The sequence below is a fragment of the Leptinotarsa decemlineata genome, unplaced genomic scaffold (assembly GCF_025532065.1).
Source record: "Leptinotarsa decemlineata unplaced genomic scaffold, Ldec_3_MD MMD2_tig00026340_RagTag_RagTag, whole genome shotgun sequence".
In the NCBI taxonomy this organism is placed as follows: domain Eukaryota; kingdom Metazoa; phylum Arthropoda; class Insecta; order Coleoptera; family Chrysomelidae; genus Leptinotarsa; species Leptinotarsa decemlineata.
This window is the reverse complement of record NW_027412694.1, coordinates 10,540,926-10,567,269: the sequence shown is the minus strand read 5'-3', so window position 1 is coordinate 10,567,269 and position 26,344 is coordinate 10,540,926. Positions and strand designations below refer to the sequence as shown.

Below are 26,344 nucleotides of genomic sequence, written 5' to 3'. Positions count from 1 at the left end.
CTATAATGATTTCTAAATGCCTCAGTGAGATATCATTGACAGTGTCACAGGCTTTCGAAAATCTATAAAAACTTTAAGGCTCTTTTTCTCAATATTGAAATTATTACATACACTGTGAACCGATTGAAAGACAGCATTATTCTTCTATAGGAAATGAACAAGTCTATTTTGCAAGCATTTTTAAAAACTTTAGCAAATCGTTCGTGATAGTTATTGGCCTATAATTTGTGGCAAGTTTCTTGATGTTAGATTTGAAGATTGGGATGGTAAAAAGTGTTTAAAAACAATAGGTAGGTACACATCCTTGTATGAAACATAAGTTATGACATAATGGAGTCATAAAAACTGAAAACACCATCAAAGAATCTCTTTCTGATAAAGTGTTGTGTTTATCAATTTTTCCTGTCATTTGTTGCTCATTATTTGAAAAAAAAACCATTAAGTAATTTGATTTGTTTTTATCATCGGAAATTTTTTGACCTTTTATCATCTATAATTTAAGAGCCTCACAGTCATCCAGGGTTTCAATTTTTTCTGTAGTTTCTATTATTAGATATGTCATCTTCATCGGTTATAACGTCCAGGGCAAGCGTCGAAATTCACATCTTCTCTACCTTCTGTACCACTTGTGAACATTTTTCTGACTCAAGAGTACAATCACCGTATGCCACTGTCAACATTTCAAGTGTTTTTGAGCACGTGATTCCATCAACAAACTAAACATGCTTAACGGCTGAATCTGTGAACATATGTTCGAGACAAGTGTGCTAACAAGAAAATATATAAATCGCTAATCGAATGTAGGTAGCCAGCGAAATGTAAACATTCATCTTACTTTTGGAACAGACCTCGTATTCACTAAGTAAAAGAAGATGAGTAAAAAAACAATAAGTTGATTATATAATATCTGTTTATTTCAAGATAATACATATTTCAACAAATCAATAATCTGTTCTAAAATCTATATGATGATAATCATCTATCTACCTTTAGTCATAATTTACATTCTTATATACACTAGGAAATAAGACGTTTCCTAATCAAATTATACATTATATTGCTCATGAATTGACGTCATCAAGCAAATAAAAGAAGGTCGTTTTTGTTCTTGATTTGTACAATTGAATAAAATCCAGAATAATCTGGTCAATAATTTGAAATTTAACTGCACATCAGAAAACTCGTAAACCATAAAAATATTTTTCAAGGTAAAAGAGAAACCATCACATTCTTGACCGTCTCTTGGCCATACCGTTTCTTAGACAGTATTGCAAATCTTGGCTTTAGTTAAAAATAATTTCTGAGTACACTAGAACTATCATAACATGTAAACTGTTATTCACTAGTCAAAAATCTTTCAGAAACTACATGGTCTAGTAATGAATTGAATTTATGGAATGAGTGTATAATATAGATAAAATCATGTATATTGGTCCTTATGTGAAATGTATTGCTAGATTTTTTAAATATTATCTACTATCTAAATCATTTGAATTGACAAAAAAATAGGGATTCTACAGTATAATACAATATATAGTTCAATATCGCTTAATGAAAGAAACTTTTCATAAGGTTCAGAGTAATCACTTTTTAAGCCACTACGTTCAGAAAATAATAAGAGGACATTTGCACAATATCCTGCATTTAACTCCATCCAAGCGATTCGTGATAATCTTGGAAAAAGAGGAATTAAAACTCAATGTTAAAACTCAATCGTTGTAATACTTTTTGCTAGCTGCATTTGGACGGTACTTAGTTATTAGCAGGCAACAGAAACCTACTCATCTAGTCATAAAACTTACTTGGAAATCAAAAATTCCAACATGAAATAGAAATAATGATGATTATTTGTAGGAGGACGTATGTACTTCGGTTTAATAATCTCAAAAAATGTCAAAACAAAAATTTTACATATAAGGCATAAAACAAGACAATTCCTTTCACTAGAAGAAGTAATGATTTCCAGAAGAAAATTTCATATACTGACTAATTGGTCTATACTTATCATACTGAAAAAACTATCACATATTATTTGTTCAGAGGTCTTTAAGCATATTCAGTATCAAGCACGATAATTATTCAATTAGGTCCACAAGTTTCATTCATTCAAATTGAACAATGGTCATGAATGTATAAAATTATATCGTTTCTATATTCTGTAATTTTTCGACATTTTCAATGACTATGAGCTGAAATTTGGTTTTTTGAATAGAACCTTACTGTCTTCCAATTTTTTAATATTTTCAAAGATGGAAAGAACTGTATAAAATTGATTTTGGGTAAGGTGAGTAATAAACAATCCAATCCTCGCTGTATATTTTTTAATTATTGAAGCTTCTCTGCTGTTGTGATGATTTCAGATATAAAAATAAAATTCTCCTGGTAACTAAAGACAAATAAATATTCCCGCAAAAATAATTTTGGGATGATATAATATTTACAAAAATAAAATGCCCAAAATTATATTACTATCACATCATCTTTATTGTGTGAATGTGAATGAAACAAATTTCAACTCATACCCTTTGGGAATCATAAGACTCGTCCACGAAAATGATTTGAATCTTAGAAACCACATGAGGCAAATGTTTAATTTCTCTCAATGCACCACCATATTAGGTGAAGACAAATTATCGATGTCCCTCTGTGCCCTGCTGATTTTACTCTTGTCCTTTGGTGTTTCTTGTTCTCCGGTCTCCATGGCAAACATTTTCATTTTCTCCTTAAAAGATAATTTCTCTGGGACTGCAGCACTTTGTGTTTGGTCCTTGCGTTGAGCCTGTTCTGCTAGACGACGCGTTCTTGGGTCCCTATACACTTCTTGAGCCCCTATGACTCCTGGAGTGGCAGTAAGCATGCCCGGAGACGAATCAGTAGGTGTCGTGGGAGATGCCAGTAATGATTCGGCTTGGCGAATAAAACTCTGAAATAGGTAAATTATTCCAAATCAAAGAACGGAAAGAACAACACTAAATTTAAAAAATCACCCCATTAATCAATTGCACAAAACCTACATATATGACTTCTGTCAATTTCAAAAACACTGTATGGAGGAAATAATGAAAAACGACAAAGAATAAACCCTGAGCTGCTCTTGATATCAGAGTAGGATAAAAGCTTTCATATGTAGAAAAATAAAAAGTCGGGTATATATAAGAGGGCTGTAAGAACGGCTATAAAAATATATTGGCCAGACTAAGCGAGCCATTAAAACTCGTTTCAAAGAACACGCATATCCGATTTCGACGACCAGAAAAATCTACTGTGGCTCGACACGTCTTTGAGAACTGCCATAGAGAAAGTGAAAACTGTCTGAAATTTGTTATGGAATTGGCCTATACTTGATGAAAATCCATAACTCAATCTAGTAACACTTTATTGTGAGATTTCCACCAGACAATTTACAAAACCGCAACACATGTTTCGTTAAACAATAGTTTGATAGAGCTATTGTATAGGGAGGAAACTCTCACGTGGAAGTTGTCCATAGATTTTCATCCAAAATCATTGATGTATATCGGAAAGTGAAAATGTACCCTGTTAGATATGAATAGAGAGTTTTAGAGCTAGAAATCAGTTTTCTTCGTCATCTAAAGACGCCAACTTGGTTGGTAAAACGCGCGCCGGGAAGGATATTGCACTTTTTGTGATTTGGAAAAGTGTTCGTTTATGTACGATTGGTTAAAAAATTCAAAATTGCCAGACAAAATCTTATTTGAGAAAGTGATCTGTCAAACCATGTTTCACAAAATATGAAAATGAAATAATCCTGTTCGATGCACACCCTGCAATTTACCATTGATGTATAGTTATAAGTGATCGAATTGAGTTTTGTTCATGTCAAAACCAGAGAGTCCAACTCAAAGCATTCATGGTCGAATACCGGAAAGTGCTGTTTCCACCCATCATAGGTCTCATCCGTGTTGCTAGACTGACCAAGAAACGCTGGACTCAACTGTGCTTGAAGGACAAGCAATGAAAATAAAGAAGGCATCATCTATGCTTTATTTTAAAGCTCAAGTTTTGACTAGTTGTCTCACAGTGCAGGATACAGAGAAACACAAAGAACAAATTCACTCAGGGGTTGAAAAGCTTGACTTCGCATCAGACTGCCTCTGGGAGCCTCGTTTATATTTGATATGCATACATTGAAACTTTTATCGATCCCATAGAAGATATCTTGAGGAAATATGTCTTCACTGTTTCGAAAATAAATTTTGACGATTAAAAATCTCTTTGGTACTCACATTCGGATCTTCCCTTATCGTTTCTTCAATCTGAAGAGTATTGGGCGGCTGAGACGGTGTAGAAATACCCCCTCCTGCAGAAACATCATTGAAAGATACCCTTTTTGTTGTTTCTTTGGTTCGCATCGACATTACTGCAAAACTAGAACCTCTTTCGGGAGGAGGAGGAGCGTTCACTACTTCTGGAGAAGGCTGTCCTTGATATTGCTGCAAGTGTTGCTGCTGATGTTGCTCTTGCTGCAGCTGGTGATGTTGGTTCCCATTATTGCTATTAACGTTAGGTTTGAGAATTGAAGCAGGTGGTATCTGAGATGGTTCTTGTTTGCTTGATACGGTTGTGGCTGTCATAGTACTAACCACAGTCTGACTGGAAACAGGTTGAGGTGCTGGTGGATGCTGTTGAGGACTTAGACTCTCCTGAAACGAAACAGGGAGGTCAGAATATTTCAAGAAAATGAACAATTAGAAAATAGAAAACAATACTTTTGCCAGACAAAAAACCTAATCTAAAGCAAATGAACTTCAAACGTTCAAGCCAGTCTCTATATACCTACACAGTAGGTTTAATGGACTGACGTCCATTATAGTAAATATCAGTTGTCAATGAATTGGAGGTTATTGATTTCCTGTCACTGGCAAGTTAGCACATATCAAATAGAACCCTTGAGTTGTTAGTGCTAAAATATATAATGCTAAAATATATTATCTTTTGTAGAAGTATACTTGAAAAGACATGTAATGTTGAGTAGGTAATCAATGTTTGTAGCTCTCATCTTAGACTTTCACCTTCCGCAGTCTGTAAAATCGATTAAGTGTGAATAAAGGGGAACTGAAAAGTTCACCCCGAATAGTTACTTAGTTACTTACTATCTACATAATAATAACATTAAAAAAAGGTCCAATTAGTTAGTAACTTGTATGTTTAATTTTACCTATCACGAAATATTCCAAACAAAACCTTTTGCTTTCTGCATCCCCGTCGACATACAAAAACGGTCAATTTGTCAAAGTCATTAATTTTTTCTCTGGAAAATAACCACTCCCTGTAGGTTAATAGACAAGTAGAAGCAAAAAAGTTTTTTTCAGTAAACGTAGTTTTCCAAAAAAATTCCGTTTTCAATAAACATGATTTGTCAGGTGAAAAGGAAATTTTGTTTTTAAAACCAAATGGGAAAACTTATCGAAGAAATATGATCTAAGAATTTTATAGGATACTTATGTTGATGTTTCGGAGGCCTCAATATGATTTCGTCTTCAGATAACAATCAATTATTTGACAGGTGTCCACCTAAATTTGAAAATGATATATACTGTCTGACAATTGATAAATGCCTATATACAGGGGGGGCACCCCATATGACACGTTCCTTGTAAACCAAACCATTACTTTTTTTGGGAATTTCTCCATTTCATCATATGTATATTGATTAAAGCTGTAGAAGGAAGTAATTTTGAAGACTACAGGGTAGCTCAAAAACTTTGACATATCAAAGTTATGTTTTTTTTTAACTGGGACATCATGTATTTCGTTACATTTTTGAATAGGTCAGGAAAAAATATGATTTCATATAAGGTACTATGTGACTAATTGTAACCGTTCTAGAGTTATTTATGAAAATGCTAGATATAATTGGAAAATAAATAACTGCCTTCCAAACGGTCACATCCCGCTAAATCAGTGGAGCAGAAAAACAAGATAAGTGAAAGTACTCGAACACCCATAGTCATCTCTCGGAGGAATTAGTCCAGTCATCACCTGAAGACGATTGTAGATACCAACAATCGAAACGTCGTGAACTAACGTGGCTTGGAATCTCTTAACTTTTTTTTATTTATATTTATTTGTATTTCTTATTTTTTGTTCAATCGTTTTAATTTTACTTGTATTTTATTTCACTATAATTTCATTTCAGGTTATTTTTGCTTAACATAATTGTTATTTTCAGCTATTTATTTTTAATTCTTCTTTTTCAGTTGTTCCGGGGATTTCAAATCATTTTATATAGTAGACAATGGAAGTCCGAACTAGTGAAATTCATCATGAAACATTGTCAATCACCTTCAAACAGTTTTTCAAATATTGACTTTTTCAAATAGTAGGTAGTTCTTATTTCATTGCATTATTTGAATCAAAATAGTATACGTAACCTGTGTTTTACTAAATAAATCATTATTTTAAATAATTAAAAATTGAATATGTCTCACAGTGATAATTTAGAAAGTGAAAATGGGCAGTCTCCTGCAAAGAAGGCAAAATCACACTACAAAACACTATCAAGTCATAAGTGAGTTAATTATACAGGGTGGGCACCCCATTAATTTTTTCGGGAATTTTCCCATTTCATTGTAGGTATTTTGTAGGTTATAGCTAGGTACATAGTACCTCAAATGAAATCATATTATTTTTCCCTGACCTAATTGAAAATGTAACTGAATACAGGTTGCTATTTGTTCTGTCTCAAGGGTCAGTAATACTCTCTTGTTAGATTAAAGTTTACACAATTTTCATAGCATATGGTATTTTTAAATTAATTATCAGTTAATTACTTTTATATTCATTATTATGAAAAATAATGCACTAAAATACTTGCTTAAAGAATGAATATTATTAAAACTGACAAAATTGTATTTCAAAATCAGCTGTTAATGAGTAGCGCACAATTGTTTTTGTTATTTGTTTTAACAGGAACGTCAAAAAATTGATTAATTATTTAATTTTCTAATGATAGTGGAATCGAGTGTAAATAATTTGAATTTTTGATTTTTGTATTTAATGAAAATAAATGATTATTTCATAAACAATTATCATTTTCTAATCTCTTTTAAAACATTTCAAATTGAATGTTCAATTATTATTGAAATTTTATAATGAAGATGATACTTTGCCTCATTATTGTTGGGACATTCTGTGTTTTCAAGGAATCAATATTCCATTGCTGAACGCGATAAAAACATCAATTTGTTATCTGCTCCATTGAAATGATACGATCTATTTATATAACTTTAACTATACAATACACCGTTGCCAAATTTCATGCAGGATTCGCGTTTAATTTTTAGAGGTAGCTTTTATACATTGTCACGCATAAAGTTAGCGACATATGGAAGTTTTCTTTATTAAAAGATATAATGAAAATTTGACTTCGCAGTTAGTTTGTACTTGAAAAATGAGTAAAAAACCTGCCAAATTGACATATTTTTCGAAAATCCTCAAAAAATCAGGTTTCTCAGTTTTCAATTTTATACCCTTGTTCGAAATTTAGACTCTCTACTGTCACTTCGAAAAAACTAGATGAACTTTGCAATAACAAAGACGAGGTTATGGAGCTGTATTTATTTCTTTTTCTGGTAACAGGCTAATGCGGGTTATTTTCTGGGCAAGATATGACATTGAAGTCTGGTATTCATCAAAATTATGAAATTTTCAATCATGTTTCGTCGAATCAATAGAGCGTAATATTCAAAAAATTTTAAAAAATGTAAAATTGTTGAATTGACAGTAGAGCGTCCAAATTTCGAGCAAGGTATAAAATTGGAAATTGAGCAACTTTTTTCTGTGGCATTTTTCGAATTGTACAAAAAAAATGATTTTTTGAGGATTATCGAGAAAAAATGTCAAATTTGACAGGTTTAGAGTAGCACATGACAAAAGGAAAGAGGCTGTTTCTTACTCATTTTTCAAGCTCAAACTAACTGCCAAGTCAAATTTTCATTATATCGATTAATAAAAAAACTTCCATATGTCGCGAACTTCTTTCAAATTAATCAAAAAATGAATGAAAAATGAAAAAGATTCTATTCACAACCTGAAAAACGTTCTGCGATTATTACTTGAATTATTTTAGGAAAACTGTGAGTATATGAACATAATCATTTTGGAATCACAGAAAACTATAATTAGGTATAGGTGATTATTTACGAGGCTGTTAAAAACGTTAGGTGAATTTTCATTTTCCTAAAAAATATTTATTTAGTCATCAATTTCTATTTTGTTCCCTCCAAAGTAGATCCCCTTAGATATAATACACTGTGCCAGCGCTTTTTCCAATACTCGAAATAGTTCTGATAAACATTTTTAACATGCTTTTATTAACTTCACCTGTATGTATGTAGGTTTTTTTTTGTTTGTTTGTAACTCTCAAGCTCGGGATCTGTATTTGACAGAATTATCGACATTATTGCTTGATCTATTCGCGGGCAGATGGCGCTGTACGTAACCTCGTTGATATAATTCGAACTCACTTTACATATATTTATTCATTTGGAAAAAGGTATTTTTTTTATTAACACGCGCGCCTGCTTCATTATTTGTATCCCTCCTTTGCGCGCCTGCTACCTTGGGCTTAGTGGCTGATTTTCAGGCTCCCTCTCCGGAATCGTAAAATATCAATCGTTATTTTTCTTAACAATATACGGCTGATTGATCCCAAAGTTTAGATAAAATTAATATAGTTTTAAAAAAACACGCTTTTATGGCATACGAAACTAAAAAATGAAAAATAAATATAGTTTAATAACTTTCTTATTAGTCAGTGGGCTATGCTTGAAGACTGGCAGTAAACAAATCTAAAGAAATGAACTTTAAACGTTCAAGCCAGTCTCGAATATACCTACACAGTAGGTTGAATGGACTGACGCCTATAAGAAAACAACTACTCCCCTGGCTCTGTGTTTTATTTTCCGTACAAACCGAATACCAAACATGGTCTAAAATAGGATACTCCGATTTAAAAAATTTACCTCGTTCTACAGAAAGACATTTTAAATCTAAGGAGCATATATTTTTGTCTTGTAAATTGAAATTGTTTAGCAAACAAAATATAGCAACCTCTTTAGATACAGCTCAAAAAGAGGCCATAATTTTTTTTAATAATAAGATTAGGGAAAATCGGTCGAATTTAAAAAGACTTACCGATATAACGAATTATTTGGGTTCGCAAGAATTAGCTTTTCGCGGATACGATGAAACCGAAGATTCGATTAATCGCGGCAATTACAAGAAACTTTTAATGTTGTGGGGCAAATATGATTCACAATTTAGCACTTTTTTAAACGGTAGCGTTTTTTTGGACACCTCAAAAACATCACAACTTTTAATCTGGGCGAACAGCTGACGATTTGTTTAATTTTTTTAATTCGTACGTGTGACACCTATAATTTTAGGCGAAAGTTAATTGCGCAAACCTATGATAGGGCTGCGGTCCTGGCCGGCCATTTAAATGGTTTACAAACTAACATAAAGTCTATAGCTCCTCATGCACTTTTTACGCATTGTCATGATCATGCCCTAAATTTAGTATTAAGCAAAGCGTGCAACAACATAAAAATGTTCGGGCCTCCGGCGGGCTTTTCTGTGTGTAGGTATATAGTCTTTATGACTTTAGCCTTCCTGTTCTCCAATGCACGAGCCGTCACTGCAGCTAAATATTATGGAATAGGGCTATTTGAGAAATCAGTTGAGTTCTCTTCATAGACAGTGCGATTTATGTGAATATATCAATATTTTGTTTATTTATGTAGGTATGCATTCATTGTAGCTGAATGACTTTGAACTCGAAATTTCGACTCGTAAACTCGAAATTACAACTTTATACTCGGAATTACGACTTCAAACTCGAAATTACGACTTTAATATCAAAATTTCGACTATAAACTCTAAATTGCGAATTTAAACTCGGACGGTAAATTTCACTTGGAAATGTAAGTTTGGATGCATAATATACATTCGTAATCACTTGCTGACGGTTCACTTTTCAGTTATGGTTCGACCTTCACGTAGTGAAGTGTTTCTCCTCATAGCCGGGAATTCACATGTGTTGTTTGTAATCATATCGTTAAATCATCCGTATGCGGCTATCTAGGTAACATGGGAAATTGTTTTAAGCCTGCTAATAATAGTGAAAATAATGGCAAAGGAACTAACAGACGTGCAAAAAACACAGTGGAAAATAGGCAAGAAACAGTACATTATGGCGTTGTTCACTTAGACGTAACTGCAACAAGGGAACTATCGGGAAGTGATGACCGAAAGTCCAAATCAATACCTGCCAATGTTCAAACAAGTAGTGTACAAAGAGAATGGCAGCTGAATCGATATAATTCTGCTGATTACAAAACGCAAAAAGAAATTGCTGATAAAAATAAACTAAACGAATCTATTGAAAAACAAAAAGCTATTCAAATCCAAAAACAGCATTTCAATCAGCAGAACAAGCAAAAAGAAATTGCTGATGCAAAAAAATGGAAAGAAATCGTTGGAGATCAAAATGCCCTGGGAATCAAAAAACAGAATTTTAATCAGCCGATTCGGCAATTCAGAGGGAATTTATGTCATCAATTGAACAATTTGACTTTGAAGCCGCCTGAAAAAATAATAAAGAATCCAGAAATGATAGATAATTTGTTATTTATTACCAACAAATCATCATATTATTCTCATGTGACATACCAGCTGGAAAATTTGGATCAGTTCTCTTCAGACTACCAGAGAGTCGAGAGACTGTTTAGAGCTACCAATAAGCGATGCTTTACAGTTCAAAAAATTGAAACAATTAACAATCCATATTTATTGCTGCAGTACAGTCTGAAAAAATTACAGTATTTGGCAAAATATGGCCGGAATGTAGAACATGAACTCTTTCACGGTACTAGAAAATCCAACATCGAAAGTATTTGCAACAATAATTTCAACTGGAGATTGAGAGGTAAGAAAACAGTATTGAAATTGAAAATTAAACACCATAGAAGTCTGGCCCTTAAATATTTATGTAAATTATCTCAAAAACATGTTTAACATTTGACCTGAGTCAATATACCCTCAGTGGTGGATCCAAGGGGTTGAAATTCGAACTTCAAATACCAAAATATTTTATATTACGTTCTTTCGTCAACGCAACTCTCAGCAATGAAAGTGATTAATATTTTAAATAATTGAAATACTAGTTAGTTCTGATTTTTGTTATGTAACTATATAAGGTAACCGACCAGTCATTGCCACTATAAGAAGTTTAAAGGCAAAATACATGGTATCCGAAAATACCAATTATTGCCACTAATTTTTTAACAAAACCAATGGTTGCCATCCCAATTATTGCCATCAATCAAGCATAAATTAGCAGCTACATTTTACTTACTGATAAAACATTTTTATTATTAATCATTTATAGAAAATGTTTATAAAAGACAAATAAGCCATAAAAATAATAACAAAAATAAAAAAAGGAACTGAAAAAGGAACTCTCACAAAAAATATTTTTGATTTCAAAATTGAAATCAAAAATTAAAAGGAATCTATACTTCATAAACATCTACTGGTGATGTGACAGAAGACTCTGAATCAATTTTATCTGTATTGTTATTAGCACTAATTTTTTTGAAGTGGACATTTTTAACATTCAACGGATGTAACCCGGAAGCCTTGAACCCATTTTAAATAGTTTCTTCCAGTAATATGAGACAAAGCCTTCTCAAACACCACAGCAGAATTACACTTTTGAGGTTAGTGCCATAGTTATCCATACGCCACTTATGTACTTCATTTCTGAATGCCAGTTTTAAGGGCCTGAAAACAGATACATCCATTGACTGGAGTAAATGCGTGGAATTTGGGTATATAGATTTGGAGATATAGCCGCTGGAATTCTTTCACATGCCAAAACAATCATTGACGGAGCAATTTTTTCAGCAGCATTGGCTGTAAGCAATACCGTTACGTTTTCTTTCTAGTCTCCAGCAGAACGGTAAACATTTTTACTTCCTTTTGTGGCCAAAACCTTACCCTCTTTTAGGGATAAATAGAATGCGCTTTCATCAGCGCTGAAAATTCTGTTTGGATTTCTTGTGATATCAAACAAGTGTTTCGACTCTAGGTATTCTTTTATCTCAGCAAACCAATTTCGAATTTGATTTTCAGTCACACTCTCTCGACTTGCGAGTTGAATTTTGTGATACTCTGGGAGATTTCGGGATGTCTATTTAAAAAAGGCGGAACCATTTGTCACTGGGGCGGTTCTTCATGAATGTTTTAGCCTTTGTAGAATTTGTGATTTTTTGAACGGTATCTAAAAGTTGCTCCTTTGACACAGGAAAATGCCTTTTAGACAACTTTATGATCCAGTCTACAAGAGTGAACTCCTCTTCTCAAGGTACTTCGGGGAACCCCATATTTTTTGGCTGCAACGGCTGCAGGAATCGGCTAGTGCTTTGGACATTTGTTCTGTCGTATAGTCCCGTTTGGGAGCCATTTCTGGAATTAAAAAAATTGTTTGCTAAATATGACCAATTATTGCCACTTGCAAACCAATGATGGCCACCAGTGGCAATAACTGGTTAAAGTATTATGTATGCAATGAAATAAATAGTGGCAACATTGCAATCTTAAATGCATTATTCCTAAAATATAGGTAGTAAAAAATATGCAAAACCAGTGATAGCCACTAATGGCAATAATTGGTTGTTATAATATTTTGTGATACCAGTTATTGCCAGGCTTGTTTTTTAAGGAAAACATAACCCTAAAATAATCAAAATACAAAATATTTATACTCTAAGGTACCTAAAATAAGTAACAATACACAAGTATACAAAAATTTTTTGTTATAAATTTGTACCAAGAATTTAAAAATGTGCTTACCTTAAAATTTTCACTGCAAAAACGAGAAAACACATCGGAATTTCACACTGTCCGATAACATGTGGTTTACAACAAAATTGGCGTGAACGAGAGCTTGTGCAATGGTACATAGTTGCCAAATACTATTGGTTACTAATAATTGCAGCAAATAATATACTATTTTGAAATGTTTCCTTAATCTTTAAGTTTTTGTGACGAAGTGGCAATGAATGGTAGAGTGGCGACGACTGGTAGTTTACCTTATGTATTATGAAGACTTCTGTGATTTAGATTTAGTCTCCGAGTAAGTTTTCATACTTTTAAAGAATACTCAATAAACTGTAGTAAACCTGGCCTGGTTGTGGTCTGATAGCATTCAAGGAATGTAACGGAGATATTTTCCAATAATCAAAATGCTTTTGTAGATATTATGTACACTTCCAGATAGTATTCCATCTGGTGGGTCCGTTTTCCTATTGAATATCAAAATCCTGGCTTCGGCCGATTATGACACAGGAGATGATTATCTGGTCTTGTCAATGTGAAGAAACTATTGAAGTTATTCAATTTTACCTATTCTCATAATCTGAATGTTGTTTTATTTGAATTTTTTTTCTATCTTGAATATTTTTCATTTCTATTATCTACCTATAGTACGGAACTTTATATTTACCCATTTTATATATTTTAATTCTATGAATAACCAGTCGTCAGGATTCGCCAGTGTATAAAAAGATTCAAAAATAATATCGGATTTTTTATTCGATGGAAGCTAAAAAATTAAATTTACTTTTTCTGGACGAAAATTTAAAAAAAGATTGATCAAACTATTCGTTATGAGTAAATTTTTCATTTCTGATCGGCAAAGTTGCACATTTACTTGACTAAATATGCCTTGAGAAAGTTCTGAAATTTCGAGTGCATCCGGAGATATCCGGAAAAAACTGAAATTTCGGATAATGGTTTTTATTTTCTTCTGGCTTTATTTTCCAACGAATTCGAAAATAAATTGCACTTCCACGTTGCCACTTTTTCCCTGCTACATAATGGTGTAGCAGGGAAAAAGTGGCTTTTTTTGAAAAGCCAAAGAAAAAATACGGAGACAGAACTAACAATCAAAATTTAATAAATGAGGTGTGTATAAGGTAAATTAGACATTGTGTCCTTTTCAATGAAAATAGAACTTTGATCAAATAACAATAATTAACTTGAATTGAAGGGGTTATATTTTTTAGGAGTGATTAATTTTTGGGAAAGTTTTTGGCTTTCTACTACTCCATCTTGATACAAAAAAATGTGGGAATCTTCCAAAGGAAGGAAGGAAGTAATGAATTTGAAAATGAGTAACTCTATACATAGATGTGTAGATCATACAAAGAAATAACTAACCTATAACAGGAGTGAATGAATGTCATTTCGATGTCATCGATGACATGAGTAGATCAAACTTATTCCGTGACATTAAAAATCGTAATTCATGAATGAATTGTGTGTTGTTTCGTATAATGTTATCCAGATTTTGGTACTGAAGAACCCTAAGGTGAAACATCGATGTCTACCAGTGAGATTGGCAGTGTTCCATGTAAGTGCAATTTGTTACCATTCATTTAAAGTAGAACTCCTGTGAATGATATCTGATTTTATTCCATAACGAATGTTTGGAATACAAACCGAGTAGAGAAAAGTATCTTCTGTATAATTCAGTGTTCAAAAGTATTTGTTTCGAAAGATTTTTTCTTTCGTGTAATTCAATGTTTATATGAAAGTAGCTTTCTTCCAGTTTGTGTCTGAAAGTTATTTCTTTGCATGATCTACACATCCATGTATAGAGTTACTTATTTTCAAATTTATTACTTCCTTCCTTTTTTTGGAAGATTCCCACATTTTTTGTATCAAGATGGAGTAGTAGAAAGTCAAAGCAGTAATAACTTACCCAAGCCGAACTCTACTTTAGTGAAGGACTCTATTGTTTATAATGGTTGCAAGATGTTCAGTCACTTACCTGATTGTATAATAGAAATTAACACATTAGATAATTTTAAAAAGGCTGTTTACTTCTTACTGTGTAGTCGCCTGTATTATACTTTGGAAGAATTTTATGCGGATAGCTTTTAATCTGATTATTTTCTATTTTATTTACTTATTTTTTCTCTCATTGTTAAGGATTTTAATACTATATGTTGACTGACAAATTGTACCTTTTAGCATTTAGTGTTTTATTTATATAAGAACTTTGTCCACAAGAATTCCTTGTTCTTTATGACAATAAAGTATTGATTGATTGAAATCACAGCAAATGCTCAAAATGCTGGCCTTGTTCATGATAACACAACTGTGCCCTTCTTTGAATATTATTCACTGCACGATTAATTTCCCTCCTTCTCGATCTTCCGAACTACCTAACAATGCTGGTCCTCAATATTTTGATATTCCCTCTGACCATAAACTCTTTTTCAGTGTACCTCATAAGAATGTATCCATAACATTTAGGTCTGGAGACCTTGCTGGCCACCTCTTCGGCCCATTATTTCCTATCCATTCATTACCAAACCTTTCAGTCGGGTAATAAGATACTCGTCTGGTAGTGTACGGTGGAGCACCATCATGTTTAAACCAGATGTTGTTATAGTTAGCCAAAGGTAGATCATCCAAATAGTCTTCGAAAATCGACATTAAAAACTGGTGATAGGTTTCTCTATTCAGAATTCCATCAAATGAATGAGGACTCAAAGTTCCATCTTGTAAATTCCTGCCCACACATTAATACTGAATCGCACTTGAGGTCGAATTTCTCGGAAATGGCTGCGGTTGTTTATGCTCTAAATGTGTTCGTTATTTCGGTTGAATATTCCACAATTCGTAAAAGTGCTTTCATCTGTCCAAATTACATTTTCCAGGAAAATCAGGTCTCAGCCAATTACAAAATTCCAATCGCCTTTCGGGATCAACTGGATGCAATTTTCAAGATATGTGTATTTTGTAACATTTTAAACAGCTTTTTTTGAGATGTCTCCAAGCACTTGTATGACAAATATTCATTTCGGAGGAAATTTGACGTGCAGATTTCCCCGGGTTCATGTTTATCTGCAAATTATTAAATTTTATTGAAAAGGGCACAATGTCTAACGTACCTCATACATACCTCATTTATCAAATTTTCTTTAGTTTCCTGGCCCATTCTGTCTCCGTATTTTTTCCTCAGCTTTTCGAATGAACCAAACTCGATGAGATTTTGATCCAATAACTTGAACACAGTTCGATGTGGTTGTCGTCTTTCGGAATACAAGTTTGAATACAAATCCGATGTTCTAACACTGTTTGTATAGTATTTGTAATAAATTTGTATCATATCTCGTTTTTTTCATTAGTGAAAGCCATTTTTGTCAAAAATTCAATGACTTGTACAATAAGAAAATGTCATTTAGTGTAACAAATTGAAATTCAAATTTATAAACATCAAAGTCAAAGCCTTATTATGATAAGAATGAATTTTTTTCATTATCTCCAATTTTTCAAAAAAAAAAGATAACTTATGATGATACATCAATGAAAAGGTAAAATCTGGCTCTATTCAAAACAGAAAGAATCCAATTTAGCGCCCATAAGAAAAAATAAAGTTGATGATGGTGGCCGGAAGGCGAAATGTCGGATAGCAAATCTAAAAACACCATTTCCTTTGGAAAATAAAGACAGAAAAAAATAAAAACCATTATCCGAAATTTCACTTTTCTCCTAATATCTCCGGATATACTCGGAATTTCAGAACTTTCTAAACGACAATTTAACCATCTTCGTATCTCTCATAGTTTCCGAGATCCCAATGGTGATACATGAAATTCATGAGATATTATATATAAGAATAAAATGATCCCAGACTTGGTCTGACAAAAGGTACAGGATATCTTCAAGATTGCAAAGTTTGATCGTTGATAGTCCCTTTTATGTCCTAGAGACATTTAGAGGACATCATCATTGAAAAATAAATTAGCATTTTAATTTTTTCTGCATTCTTTCTAGAGCGAAAATAAAAAATGTTGTATCAAGAGTTCGATCCCCTAATATCTTATCAACTTGGACATAATACAATATTACCCCAATATTTGTTATTCTATTATAAATACTATATTATTTTTATATCTCATTCAAATACATTATTTTTAGGTACTGCAAAAGGACATAAATTTGGGCAAGGTATTTCTCTCACCCCCATATCAAACTATGCAACACACTATGGAGACGATGGATATAACAAGGTGATGTTCCTTGTGAAAGTGCTTATAGGGAACAAATGTCTAGGAGCCCAACATATGAATATACCTCCGAAGCATTACGACACAACAACAAACGAAAAAGAACATGTTATTGTCAAGTACGAAGATAATGAATTTTATCCTGCTTACTTGATATATTACGGGGGTGTTGATATGAATAAGAATAATCAAAGAGGTGGCAGACGTGGATATAACAGAAGGTATTGAAAGTACTTTTCTGAGATTTTAAAGTTACTTCAAAACATAATGTTACAAATATTACTATGAATAAAGCAATATTTTTTGACGTTTTTATGGTAGGATAAAAATATAAGAACAATAAAGATTTTTTCACTAACAGTTCGATTTCTTCAATTATTATCAGAATTGAACACATTCTCTTCCAATCACAATTATATAAATTGTTATTTTTCCAATTTTATTCAAAATATGTCTGCAGACAGGAATTTATCTGTCTCCAATTGTTGTTAGCAAATATGTACCCATCCTTGTTCCTATATATTATCTTCGCCGAACTGACAGGTGTCTGTTCTGGGATTTTGGACTATAACAAAACAACATCAAAACAATGTCTTAACTAGGTGACATGTATACAAGACCTATTTGCAGAGTATAAGAAGAGACAAATTTTAAGATTCTTTGTAGGTACTGAAAAATACACGTGATTTTGGGTGTGGGAAGGGGGGAGAGGGTTAGTCTTAAACCTCACCACCTATCACCAAGGGGGAAGGATGGGGTTAATAAATGCTAAAAATACATCACGTGATTAATAGATGGCTCCTAAGCTGCTGATTTTTTTGGAAATCATATTACAAATTAGTATAGAGGTATAATCGAATTGGAGTTCTTGTGAATGGTAGGAGATAGATAGTCAGTTTAACTGTGGTAAAGCTGACTATTTTAGAGTAGTATTTTGTTGAACGATACCAAAAAGTTTCAAATTAAAATTTTTTACTGTATTTTTTTTATCTGTAGAGGTAATTTGTACTTAATCATAGAAACTCTCAATAACCTAACGGAAACTATTCACAGAAATTATATACAGATTTTTAGACCCAGTCTATCCTCAACTTTGAAATTTCATATTGGAACCCTTACGTCTATATTGATTTTTATGCGGTAATATTCATATAATACTGAGATATCAAATTGATCTTGAAGTTCCTGAAAGTTTGGGTAATTTAATGATCATCAAGAAACGTTTTTATATTAGGCTACTGATAATTGCTCACATGGAAACACTATGTACACTATGTTCCACAGCTGATTCTCAAAAAATTTTTTTTTGCACTCAGTTGCATACTTGAAATGTATTGATATCAACACCTCAAAATTACCAATGAGATTTTTCTGCTAAATCCCCCACCTCCATTTCCCACTCTCTTGGTATTCAATGAACACTATTGCTAAGCCCTCTTGTGAAAGTCAATCAGTGATAAAAAATGCGGGTTGCTATGAAAAATGAATTTTTCTCTTGTTCAACTCTTGAACTTTATCTCTCACTTTTTACAACGAATTAATTCACCTGTAATGAATCAATTGTTTATCTCTATGTTCTCTTGAACTGATTGAGATTTGGTTGTTACGGTTCAATTTAAAAATTTTGACTTTGTGACTATTTTCATATGACTTTTCTGCAGATTGGTGATCCTTTATTCACGTTTGACCCGCCTATGATTATTCCAATATAAAAACAATAAAGCGATTTTGTATTGTTTTCTTCAAAAACGAAAGTTTTGACGGAAACCAATTCAGTAGTAGTTGATTCCTAACTGAAGTTTTGCCTAGTCGAATTATTTCGTTGGTTAATTACCTAAAAGGGATTTTGAAATTTTTGGCTGAGTGTGGTATCTTTTTGATATTGTGTGCTTTAGAGCATCTTTTAGTATTAAAAACCATAGCTGCAAACGCAGAATTTATACCAGGCAGATAATAGCATCTACATCTCCTATCAACTTTCCAAGGAAAATCACCATGAAAACACCCTCCATTGTCAGGAGGTTAGTATAATCTTTTCGTGCAACTCAACTCTCAACTTCTGAATTTTTTTTCACACTATTCAGGTAATAGTCCTGTCAAATTAGACTAAAAAATAAGAGTGAAGGTACATAAATTTACAAGCTACAAATGCGTGTAATTGTTCAAAACATAGTTAAAAATAAGATTTTAAAATTCCGAATAATTACGATGCCTGGAAAAAAATATATTAGAGGTCAAAGGTCAAAAATCTCTGAAGTTGTAATTTAAGTAAAAATATTTTTCTATTGGTATACATAAGTATAAATATAAGAATATCAGGTAGAATGAAATCCAGTCCCTTAATTTGTACACTAGTGTAACCTTGAGCCGACATCTGTCTCCCTGTTCAATTGTGTGCGTGGCTAGGGTCGTTTATAGTATGCATGCAATGAATACAGTGTGTGAAAAATCAGAAGATCTCGCTAATGTTAGGATGGATACGAACGAGCAGCAAGTTGATGCGAGTGACTCAATAGTATGCTAAAGACATCCGAAATCTCAGAAACGGTGGCTCTAAGAAAAAAAAGTATCAATACATTTTTTGTAGAGAATTTTATGATCTACAATTTTTATCTGAGGTTATTTTATGATAAAACTTACCGTTTTCTGAAAATCGCGAAAAAACAATTTTTTTCGAGATTTTTGACCTTTGACCTCGAATAAATTTTTTCCAGGCATCGCAATCATTTGGAATTTCAAAATCTCATTTTTAACTATGTTTTGAACAATTACACGCGTTTGCAGCTTGTTGTAAATTTATCTACCTTCCAATGTCTAGATTGACCGGATTATAACTATTATCGTGACAAAAAATATTTTCTTCAGGGTGTTAAGCTATCCTCTTAGAAAAACGTATCTGCAAGCTGAATTCAAATAAATTGGAAAAAATTGCTTGTTTCAACGATTTCTTTTTGTGGATATATCGTCGAATATCCAAGGCGTCAGTATCACCAGACTATTGTTAGAGCAGTCTGCACCCCTTGCAACGTTATAAAGATTACCAAAAAAGCAGCCAAGTTTAGGCCAAGTTCATTGAAAAAAAAACAAATGAAGAAACTTGCTTGTGTTTATATTTTTGCTATACTGCAATTACCTGATTGCGATAAATGGTGTGAGCTTGAAATCCGAATAAATTGTCTTTATTAGTAGTATACTTCAGATTCAGATATTCATTTTTTTTATACGATAGTAGATACCCGCATCAACAGGGCAGTTTTCCGGTTTTTATCTGGTCAAGAAAATTTGGTGGTGCTCCCCTTTTTTTTGAATTATTGCACTCACGATTTACTGCACACCGCTGACCTAATCAGGTTTGTAATTTTTCTATATCTTGAACAGAAAACCCATGTAGCCTGGTGTAGAATATTCATAGTAATTTCATGAGAACTCAAAAAAATAGCTAGCCCAAATATTAGATCTTTATTACCATCAATTAATGATGTTAAATTACTTACAGTGAAAGAGTCGTGAGAACTAGTAGTGATATGTGAACTTTGGCTCAATAGTCAAATTCCTGATAATGTTATTGATTTAAATTGGTTCACACACACACACACCCCAACAGGAGCTTTTTGTAATCGTTAAATTAGAAAAAAATAATCAATTTGCGGGATGAAGTCAACATCAGTTTTTTTTTCATACTTTCATAAACTATAGTACTTACTAAACACCGCGATAGCCGAAAGAAGGGTAGAAAAAAGTTCATATTGTTCAAACTTCTGAAGGTTGAAGAATATGGAAAAACCACCATGGAAATGAATGGTTGGATACTAATACATTTCAGGTATGTGTTGCTTTATTTTTCCGTCCAATGAAAATATTTTACTATTCACAAACTGATCGCAAAAAAAAACAATAATCCCACAATATTTATGCCTACTGCCTACTATCAATGAAACAATCTCTCTCACCTTCTCCGTATCATCATCCCCTTCTTCAGCAGACGCCTCCATCGCCCTCCTTTGGAATTCCCTTTCAAGCTGCAACACCCTCAGCTGTTCGTCTTGCTGTGGGCTTCTGTAAGCCATCGAGGTTAATTCTCTTATCTGTTGTTCTTGCCATTGCCTGGCTGCTTCTCTTCTAGCTTCTTGTTGCCTTTCCTGTTCTTCTCTAGCCCATGGGTCCCTAGGAGGCTTACTAGATTGTGAACCTGTAGTGGGGTAAAAGGCCATTTTGGGAGGGTCCTGACTACTAGCAGAGTACAATGGGTGGGTGTTATTGGGTGGCACTTCGGGAATGAGCTCCTCCTAGAATAGGTAAAATATTTTTGAAATAATCAGCTTGAATATTTTAGCAAAATAAGCACTGTTCCCAAACACAAGAATTACAACACTTTACTCGACGTGCGTCTGCAAGAGATTAGAACATTACCCAAATATTTTATATACAGGTCAGTTCGTTTGTTAGCTGCTATTTCGAACTTGATAAGTCCTACAAAGTTCGTTAAATTAAACAAAAGTTGTCTCTTTGAAGATAGAACAGATTGATACTCTCAGATCAAAAAAATCAGTAAATGTTTGAGATATTTGCATTAAAATGAAAACGACATTTAATTTTTTGCTCTAGCACTTCATTTTCAATACCATAAAAAAATGGTAATGGAGCTTTTCACTTCATTACATTCTTGTCATATATTGTTTTGACCTATTTTTTCAATGCAAAGTTTCGTCAATTGAAATCCATCAACAAAATATATTTTAAAAACACGTATCTGTATATTTTTTTATAGATTCTGGTTGTCGTTAATATTACAAATTAATCAACAGTATTTCTTGAAGAAATTCTTTTCAAAAAGATCCCCAATACTCTAACATAACTTTTTTATTGGAATGCCAAATTTCCAAATGTAACTGGAATCTGAATAGAGCTTTCTTGTCGAAGATAACTTAAAAAAGGCAGGATCCAGCGCCGCAGGGCGGCAAAAATAGGTTAAAATTATACCATCTATGGAATAACGCATGGGTAAAAGGCGGAAAATATAATTTTGCCCGAAGCAGCGACATAGCTGGATTGGGCGCTGGCAGGATTAATATTTTTGGGAAAGAAAGTTTTTGGCTTTCTACTACTCCGTCTTGATACAAAAAAAAAGGATGAAGGAATTTTCCAAGGAAAGGAAGGAAATAATCAATTTGAAAATAACTAACTCTATACATGGATGTGTAGATCAGACACATACTGAAAGAAAGTCCTCCTGAAACAGCTACTTTCATATAAACATTGAATTACATGAAAGAAAAAAAATCTTTCGAAACAAATACTGCTATATGAACACTGAAGTATACAGAAGATACTTTACTCTACTCAGTTTGTATTTGAAACATTCGTTGTGGAATAAAAATCAGATATCATTCACATGAGTTCTACTTTAAATGAATGGCAACAAATTGCACTTACATGGAACACTGTCATCCTCACTGGTATACATCGATGTTTCGCCTTAAGACACTTGTCCTAAGGCTCTTCAGTACCAAATTGGATAACATTATAGAAAATACATACAATTCATTCATGAATTACGATTTTTAATGTCACGGAATAAGCTTGATCTGATTATGTCATCGATGACATTGTAATGGCATTCATTCACCTATTTAAAAAACTAAATTTATTACATTCACCCTATTACAGAATGATCAACCTGGAAATAACATAATCCATATACATGACAGAGAGTGTACTAATACAACAGATTGCAATTGTGCTGTTATAGAAAGAACGAAAATGATTAAGTATCTGGGAGTTATAGTGGATCGGCATATGAGGTGGGATGACCACATAAACTATGTTGTTAAACGGCTCAGACTTTTAACAAAAAAATTCTATGAATTGAGAAATATTCTGGAATACAAAAGTTTGATCACCATATACCAGTCTTTAGCAGAATCTGTAATAAGATACTGTATTGCTGCCTGGGGTGGTACATTTAACAATTCCATCAATACCCTCCAAATATCTCAAAATACAATCTTGAAAATACTATTCAAGAAACCTAAAATATACTCTACTAAATGTTTATATAAGGAAACGCAGTTACTGAAAACAAGAGAACTTTATATCCACCAATGTTTAGTTTGGGTGTACACAAACAAACTCACACTTCAATCAACAAACAAAGAAAAACAAACAAGATTCGTTACTAGCTCTTCCATAAACATACCAACATTCAATAAAAGTCACACACAGAGATGTATTTTCTATCACGGCCCAAAATTATTCAATCTTCTGCCAGCTAACATAAGAAACAATTCCAATCTCAATAAATTCAAAAAATCCATCAAAACGTTCATTATGTCCAATACCGAACTTCTCGATTTATTCGGCTAAATATAAACAATGTTCAGCAAGCTCTTCATCATTCCTAATGTTCATCAATTCTGTAAATCAATTAACTATATTGAAGCGTGTGTATATAGATATAGGTATAAGACAGTCAATTGTATATAATTGAATACCCTGAGTGGTAGATGGAAAGCACAACACAAGTACTTTAGTTACTTAGGTGCGTCCATCCTCACACTGAGGGAAATATTAACTGTAAATATAACTGCAAAAACTGTAAAAATGATGACCTACAAATAAAAATCTTGAAAATCTTGAATTTGATTCAATCCCAGCCAAGAGGAATCTTATTGAATTGAAGGGGTTATATTTTTAGGAGTGATTAATTTTTGGGAAAGAAAGTTTTTGGCTTTCTACTACCCCATCTTGATACAAAAAAAAAGATGAGGGAATCTTCCAAAGAAAGATGGAGTAGTAGAAAGCCAAAAACTTTCCCAAAAATTAATCACTCCTAAAAATATAACCCCTTCAATTCCAATAATATTTGTATCAACACCAAGCGTCTCCAAATGTCTTGAAAATGCGTAGCTAGATCAGAAAACATTTATTATTTAAAAAGTGAGTATATCAACAAAAGGCAATAAAAAAAAGCATCATGAAGTATGAGAAAATCATAGATGAAATTCAGTGGAAATCTTGGACTTCAGAAATATATGTCTTTTGGTTGGTAAGCCATGAAATGCAAGAGTGTAAATGTCAAGTATATTATCAAATACAAAATAAGTGATTAATTCAGCATGTCTGACAGATTCTGGTCCAATGAAGCTGCTTGCAGCACCCTCCTTTGCAAGGAAGTCAGCAGCCTCATTACCTTTCAGGCCAGTATGACCAGGAATCCAGACCAGAGACAATTTGTTAAGTCTCCCTATTGAGGAGCTTCCAACGCCGCTTGACTGTCCAAGAATGCTTTTATTGACCTATGTATGAGGTTGGATTCTACCAATCTTTCCGCACACAATTCAATAGCATATATTTCCCCTTGAAATACAGTCGCATAGGTCCCTAGGCAGGTTGATATCTCTGTCCTGGGTCTGCTTTTGAAACACTTGCACCAGAACCTGAAGGTGTTCCTGATCCATCTGTGAACCAACAACTATCTGCTCTTAATAATAATAATGAATGCTTTTATTGAAAGGTTACTCAGTACAAGAGATACTAATCTAACCTAACAAATGGCAGAATTCAAAAGTCTGCGCATGATAAATCAAGGCAGAAATTGCTCTTCCATCCAACCAGTAAGAGATAACTTAATACACATTATTTGCTTGATGAAAATTAAAATGAAAAAAAAGAAGCAGAAGAAAAAGAAAGGAAAGTAGAAAAGAGAGGCAAAAAAAGAATAAATGAAAGTTTGATGTTTTATATGTGGATAATCATGTCACAAACATAATGATAAATTTGATGATTTCTACATATTTATGGTAAAAACATATTATGTATAGGTGTCAACTGATAAATGTTATAATAAAAGAAGAGAACCGGATTGTAGTATAAATCTCTTCGGATTTTTTTTGAAACTAAGTGGTGGTAGGGATTTCAATTCAATGGGTAGTCGATTATATAAGCGGGCAATGTTATAAGAAAAAGATCCTCAAAAAAGAGAAGTTTTATGTTTAGGTGCAGTCAAAAAATGTTTAAATCTCAAATTTGGATTATGTATATCGGTTCTAAAGGACAGTTTCGTGAATAGGTAGGCAGGTTTCCCAGTGGATATGACCTTATGGAATAAACTAGCAGAATGCAGTGTGCGCCTAGCATCCATGTTCAACGACCTGAGTTGTTCCAAGTATTGAGACACATGCTCACGTCTCCTTACGCCTGTGATGAGTCTTATGCACGAATTCTGCAGTTTTTGAAGTCTCTGCCTGTCAGATTTCAAGAGTCCTGGACCATAAACAGTATCAGCATAGTTGGCATGAGGCAGTGCGTCGCAGAATAATGTTTTATTTTTTTTGCTCAAAAGATTTTTACTCGAGTATACTAATTTTAGATTCATATAACCCTTCCTAAGAATCTGAGAAACATGTGTAGTGAAACGCAGAGAATTATTGAGATGAAGGCCTAAATTTTTCGTGACATCACTTTTTGGTAATTGAACCTCATCGATGGAAATGTTAATCAACTCGGTGCAACGATTCTTTACATTTGGCCTACCGAAGAGCATGACACAAGATTTAGTTGGGTTTACAGAGAGATAATATTTACTTGATTCAGTTATTAGAGAGTACAGATCAGGACTCATTCGTTCTAGCGCAATATTGAGTGAATTTTCATCGAATTGTAAATACAACTGTGTATCGTCGACGTAACAATGCATGGAAATGTGAAGAAGGCAGTGTGAGAATTGAGAAGTATATAAAACAAAAAGAATTGGACCTAAAATCGATCCTTGAGGGACCCCATTATTTATTTTAAGGGTATTCGATTTTTTGTAATTGAGTATGACACACTGAGATAACTTCCAAGCAGCGTGATCATGCTAGAGGCAAAACCCAGGTACTTCAGTATTGCCAGAAGTAGAGAGTGGTTAATAAGATCAAATGCTTTAGAGTAGTCCAGCAATACTAGAAGACAAAGTTTATTATTGTCGATAGAACAATGTAAATCATCAACAACTTTCAAAAGAGCTGTTGTGCAGTTGTGGTTTGGCGGGAACCCTGATTGACATGTAGGTAATATATTGAAATCATTCAAGTAGTTACGTATCTGCAAGTTTTCAATTTTTTCAAATGCTTTAGATATGGCACACAAAATACTAATTGGGCGAAGGTCAGTTAGATAAATATTTTTTTGAATAAAATTATGCATAAGTGGCATATGTGAGATAAAATAATTGGACAACAATATAATAACATTTG

The 26,344-nt window shown here is 33.1% G+C and overlaps 2 protein-coding genes across 6 annotated transcripts in view; one reads left to right on the top strand and one right to left on the bottom strand.

The window, feature by feature from the left end:
- Positions 1-892: 892 nt before the first annotated feature.
- cno (adherens junction formation factor afadin) overlaps positions 893-26,344 on the bottom strand; it is a 354,944-nt gene continuing 329,492 nt past the window's right edge. For all 5 annotated transcript variants that reach the window (XM_074183524.1, XM_074183525.1, XM_074183528.1 and 2 more), the window contains 3 exons: positions 21,059-21,394; positions 4,248-4,664; positions 893-2,923 (listed from right to left, as the gene is read on the bottom strand). In XM_074183524.1, coding sequence (XP_074039625.1) covers positions 2,600-2,923; positions 4,248-4,664; positions 21,059-21,394 — 1,077 coding nt within the window. In that variant the 3' untranslated portion in view covers positions 893-2,599. The remainder of the gene's footprint in view (positions 2,924-4,247; positions 4,665-21,058; positions 21,395-26,344) is intronic.
- Positions 10,005-17,468, top strand: LOC111502734 (uncharacterized). The gene is made up of 2 exons (XM_023156891.1): positions 10,005-10,951; positions 17,020-17,468. The coding sequence occupies exons 1-2, from the start codon at positions 10,114-10,116 to the stop codon at positions 17,334-17,336; spliced, it is 1,155 nt and encodes a 384-aa protein (XP_023012659.1). The 5' UTR covers positions 10,005-10,113; the 3' UTR covers positions 17,337-17,468.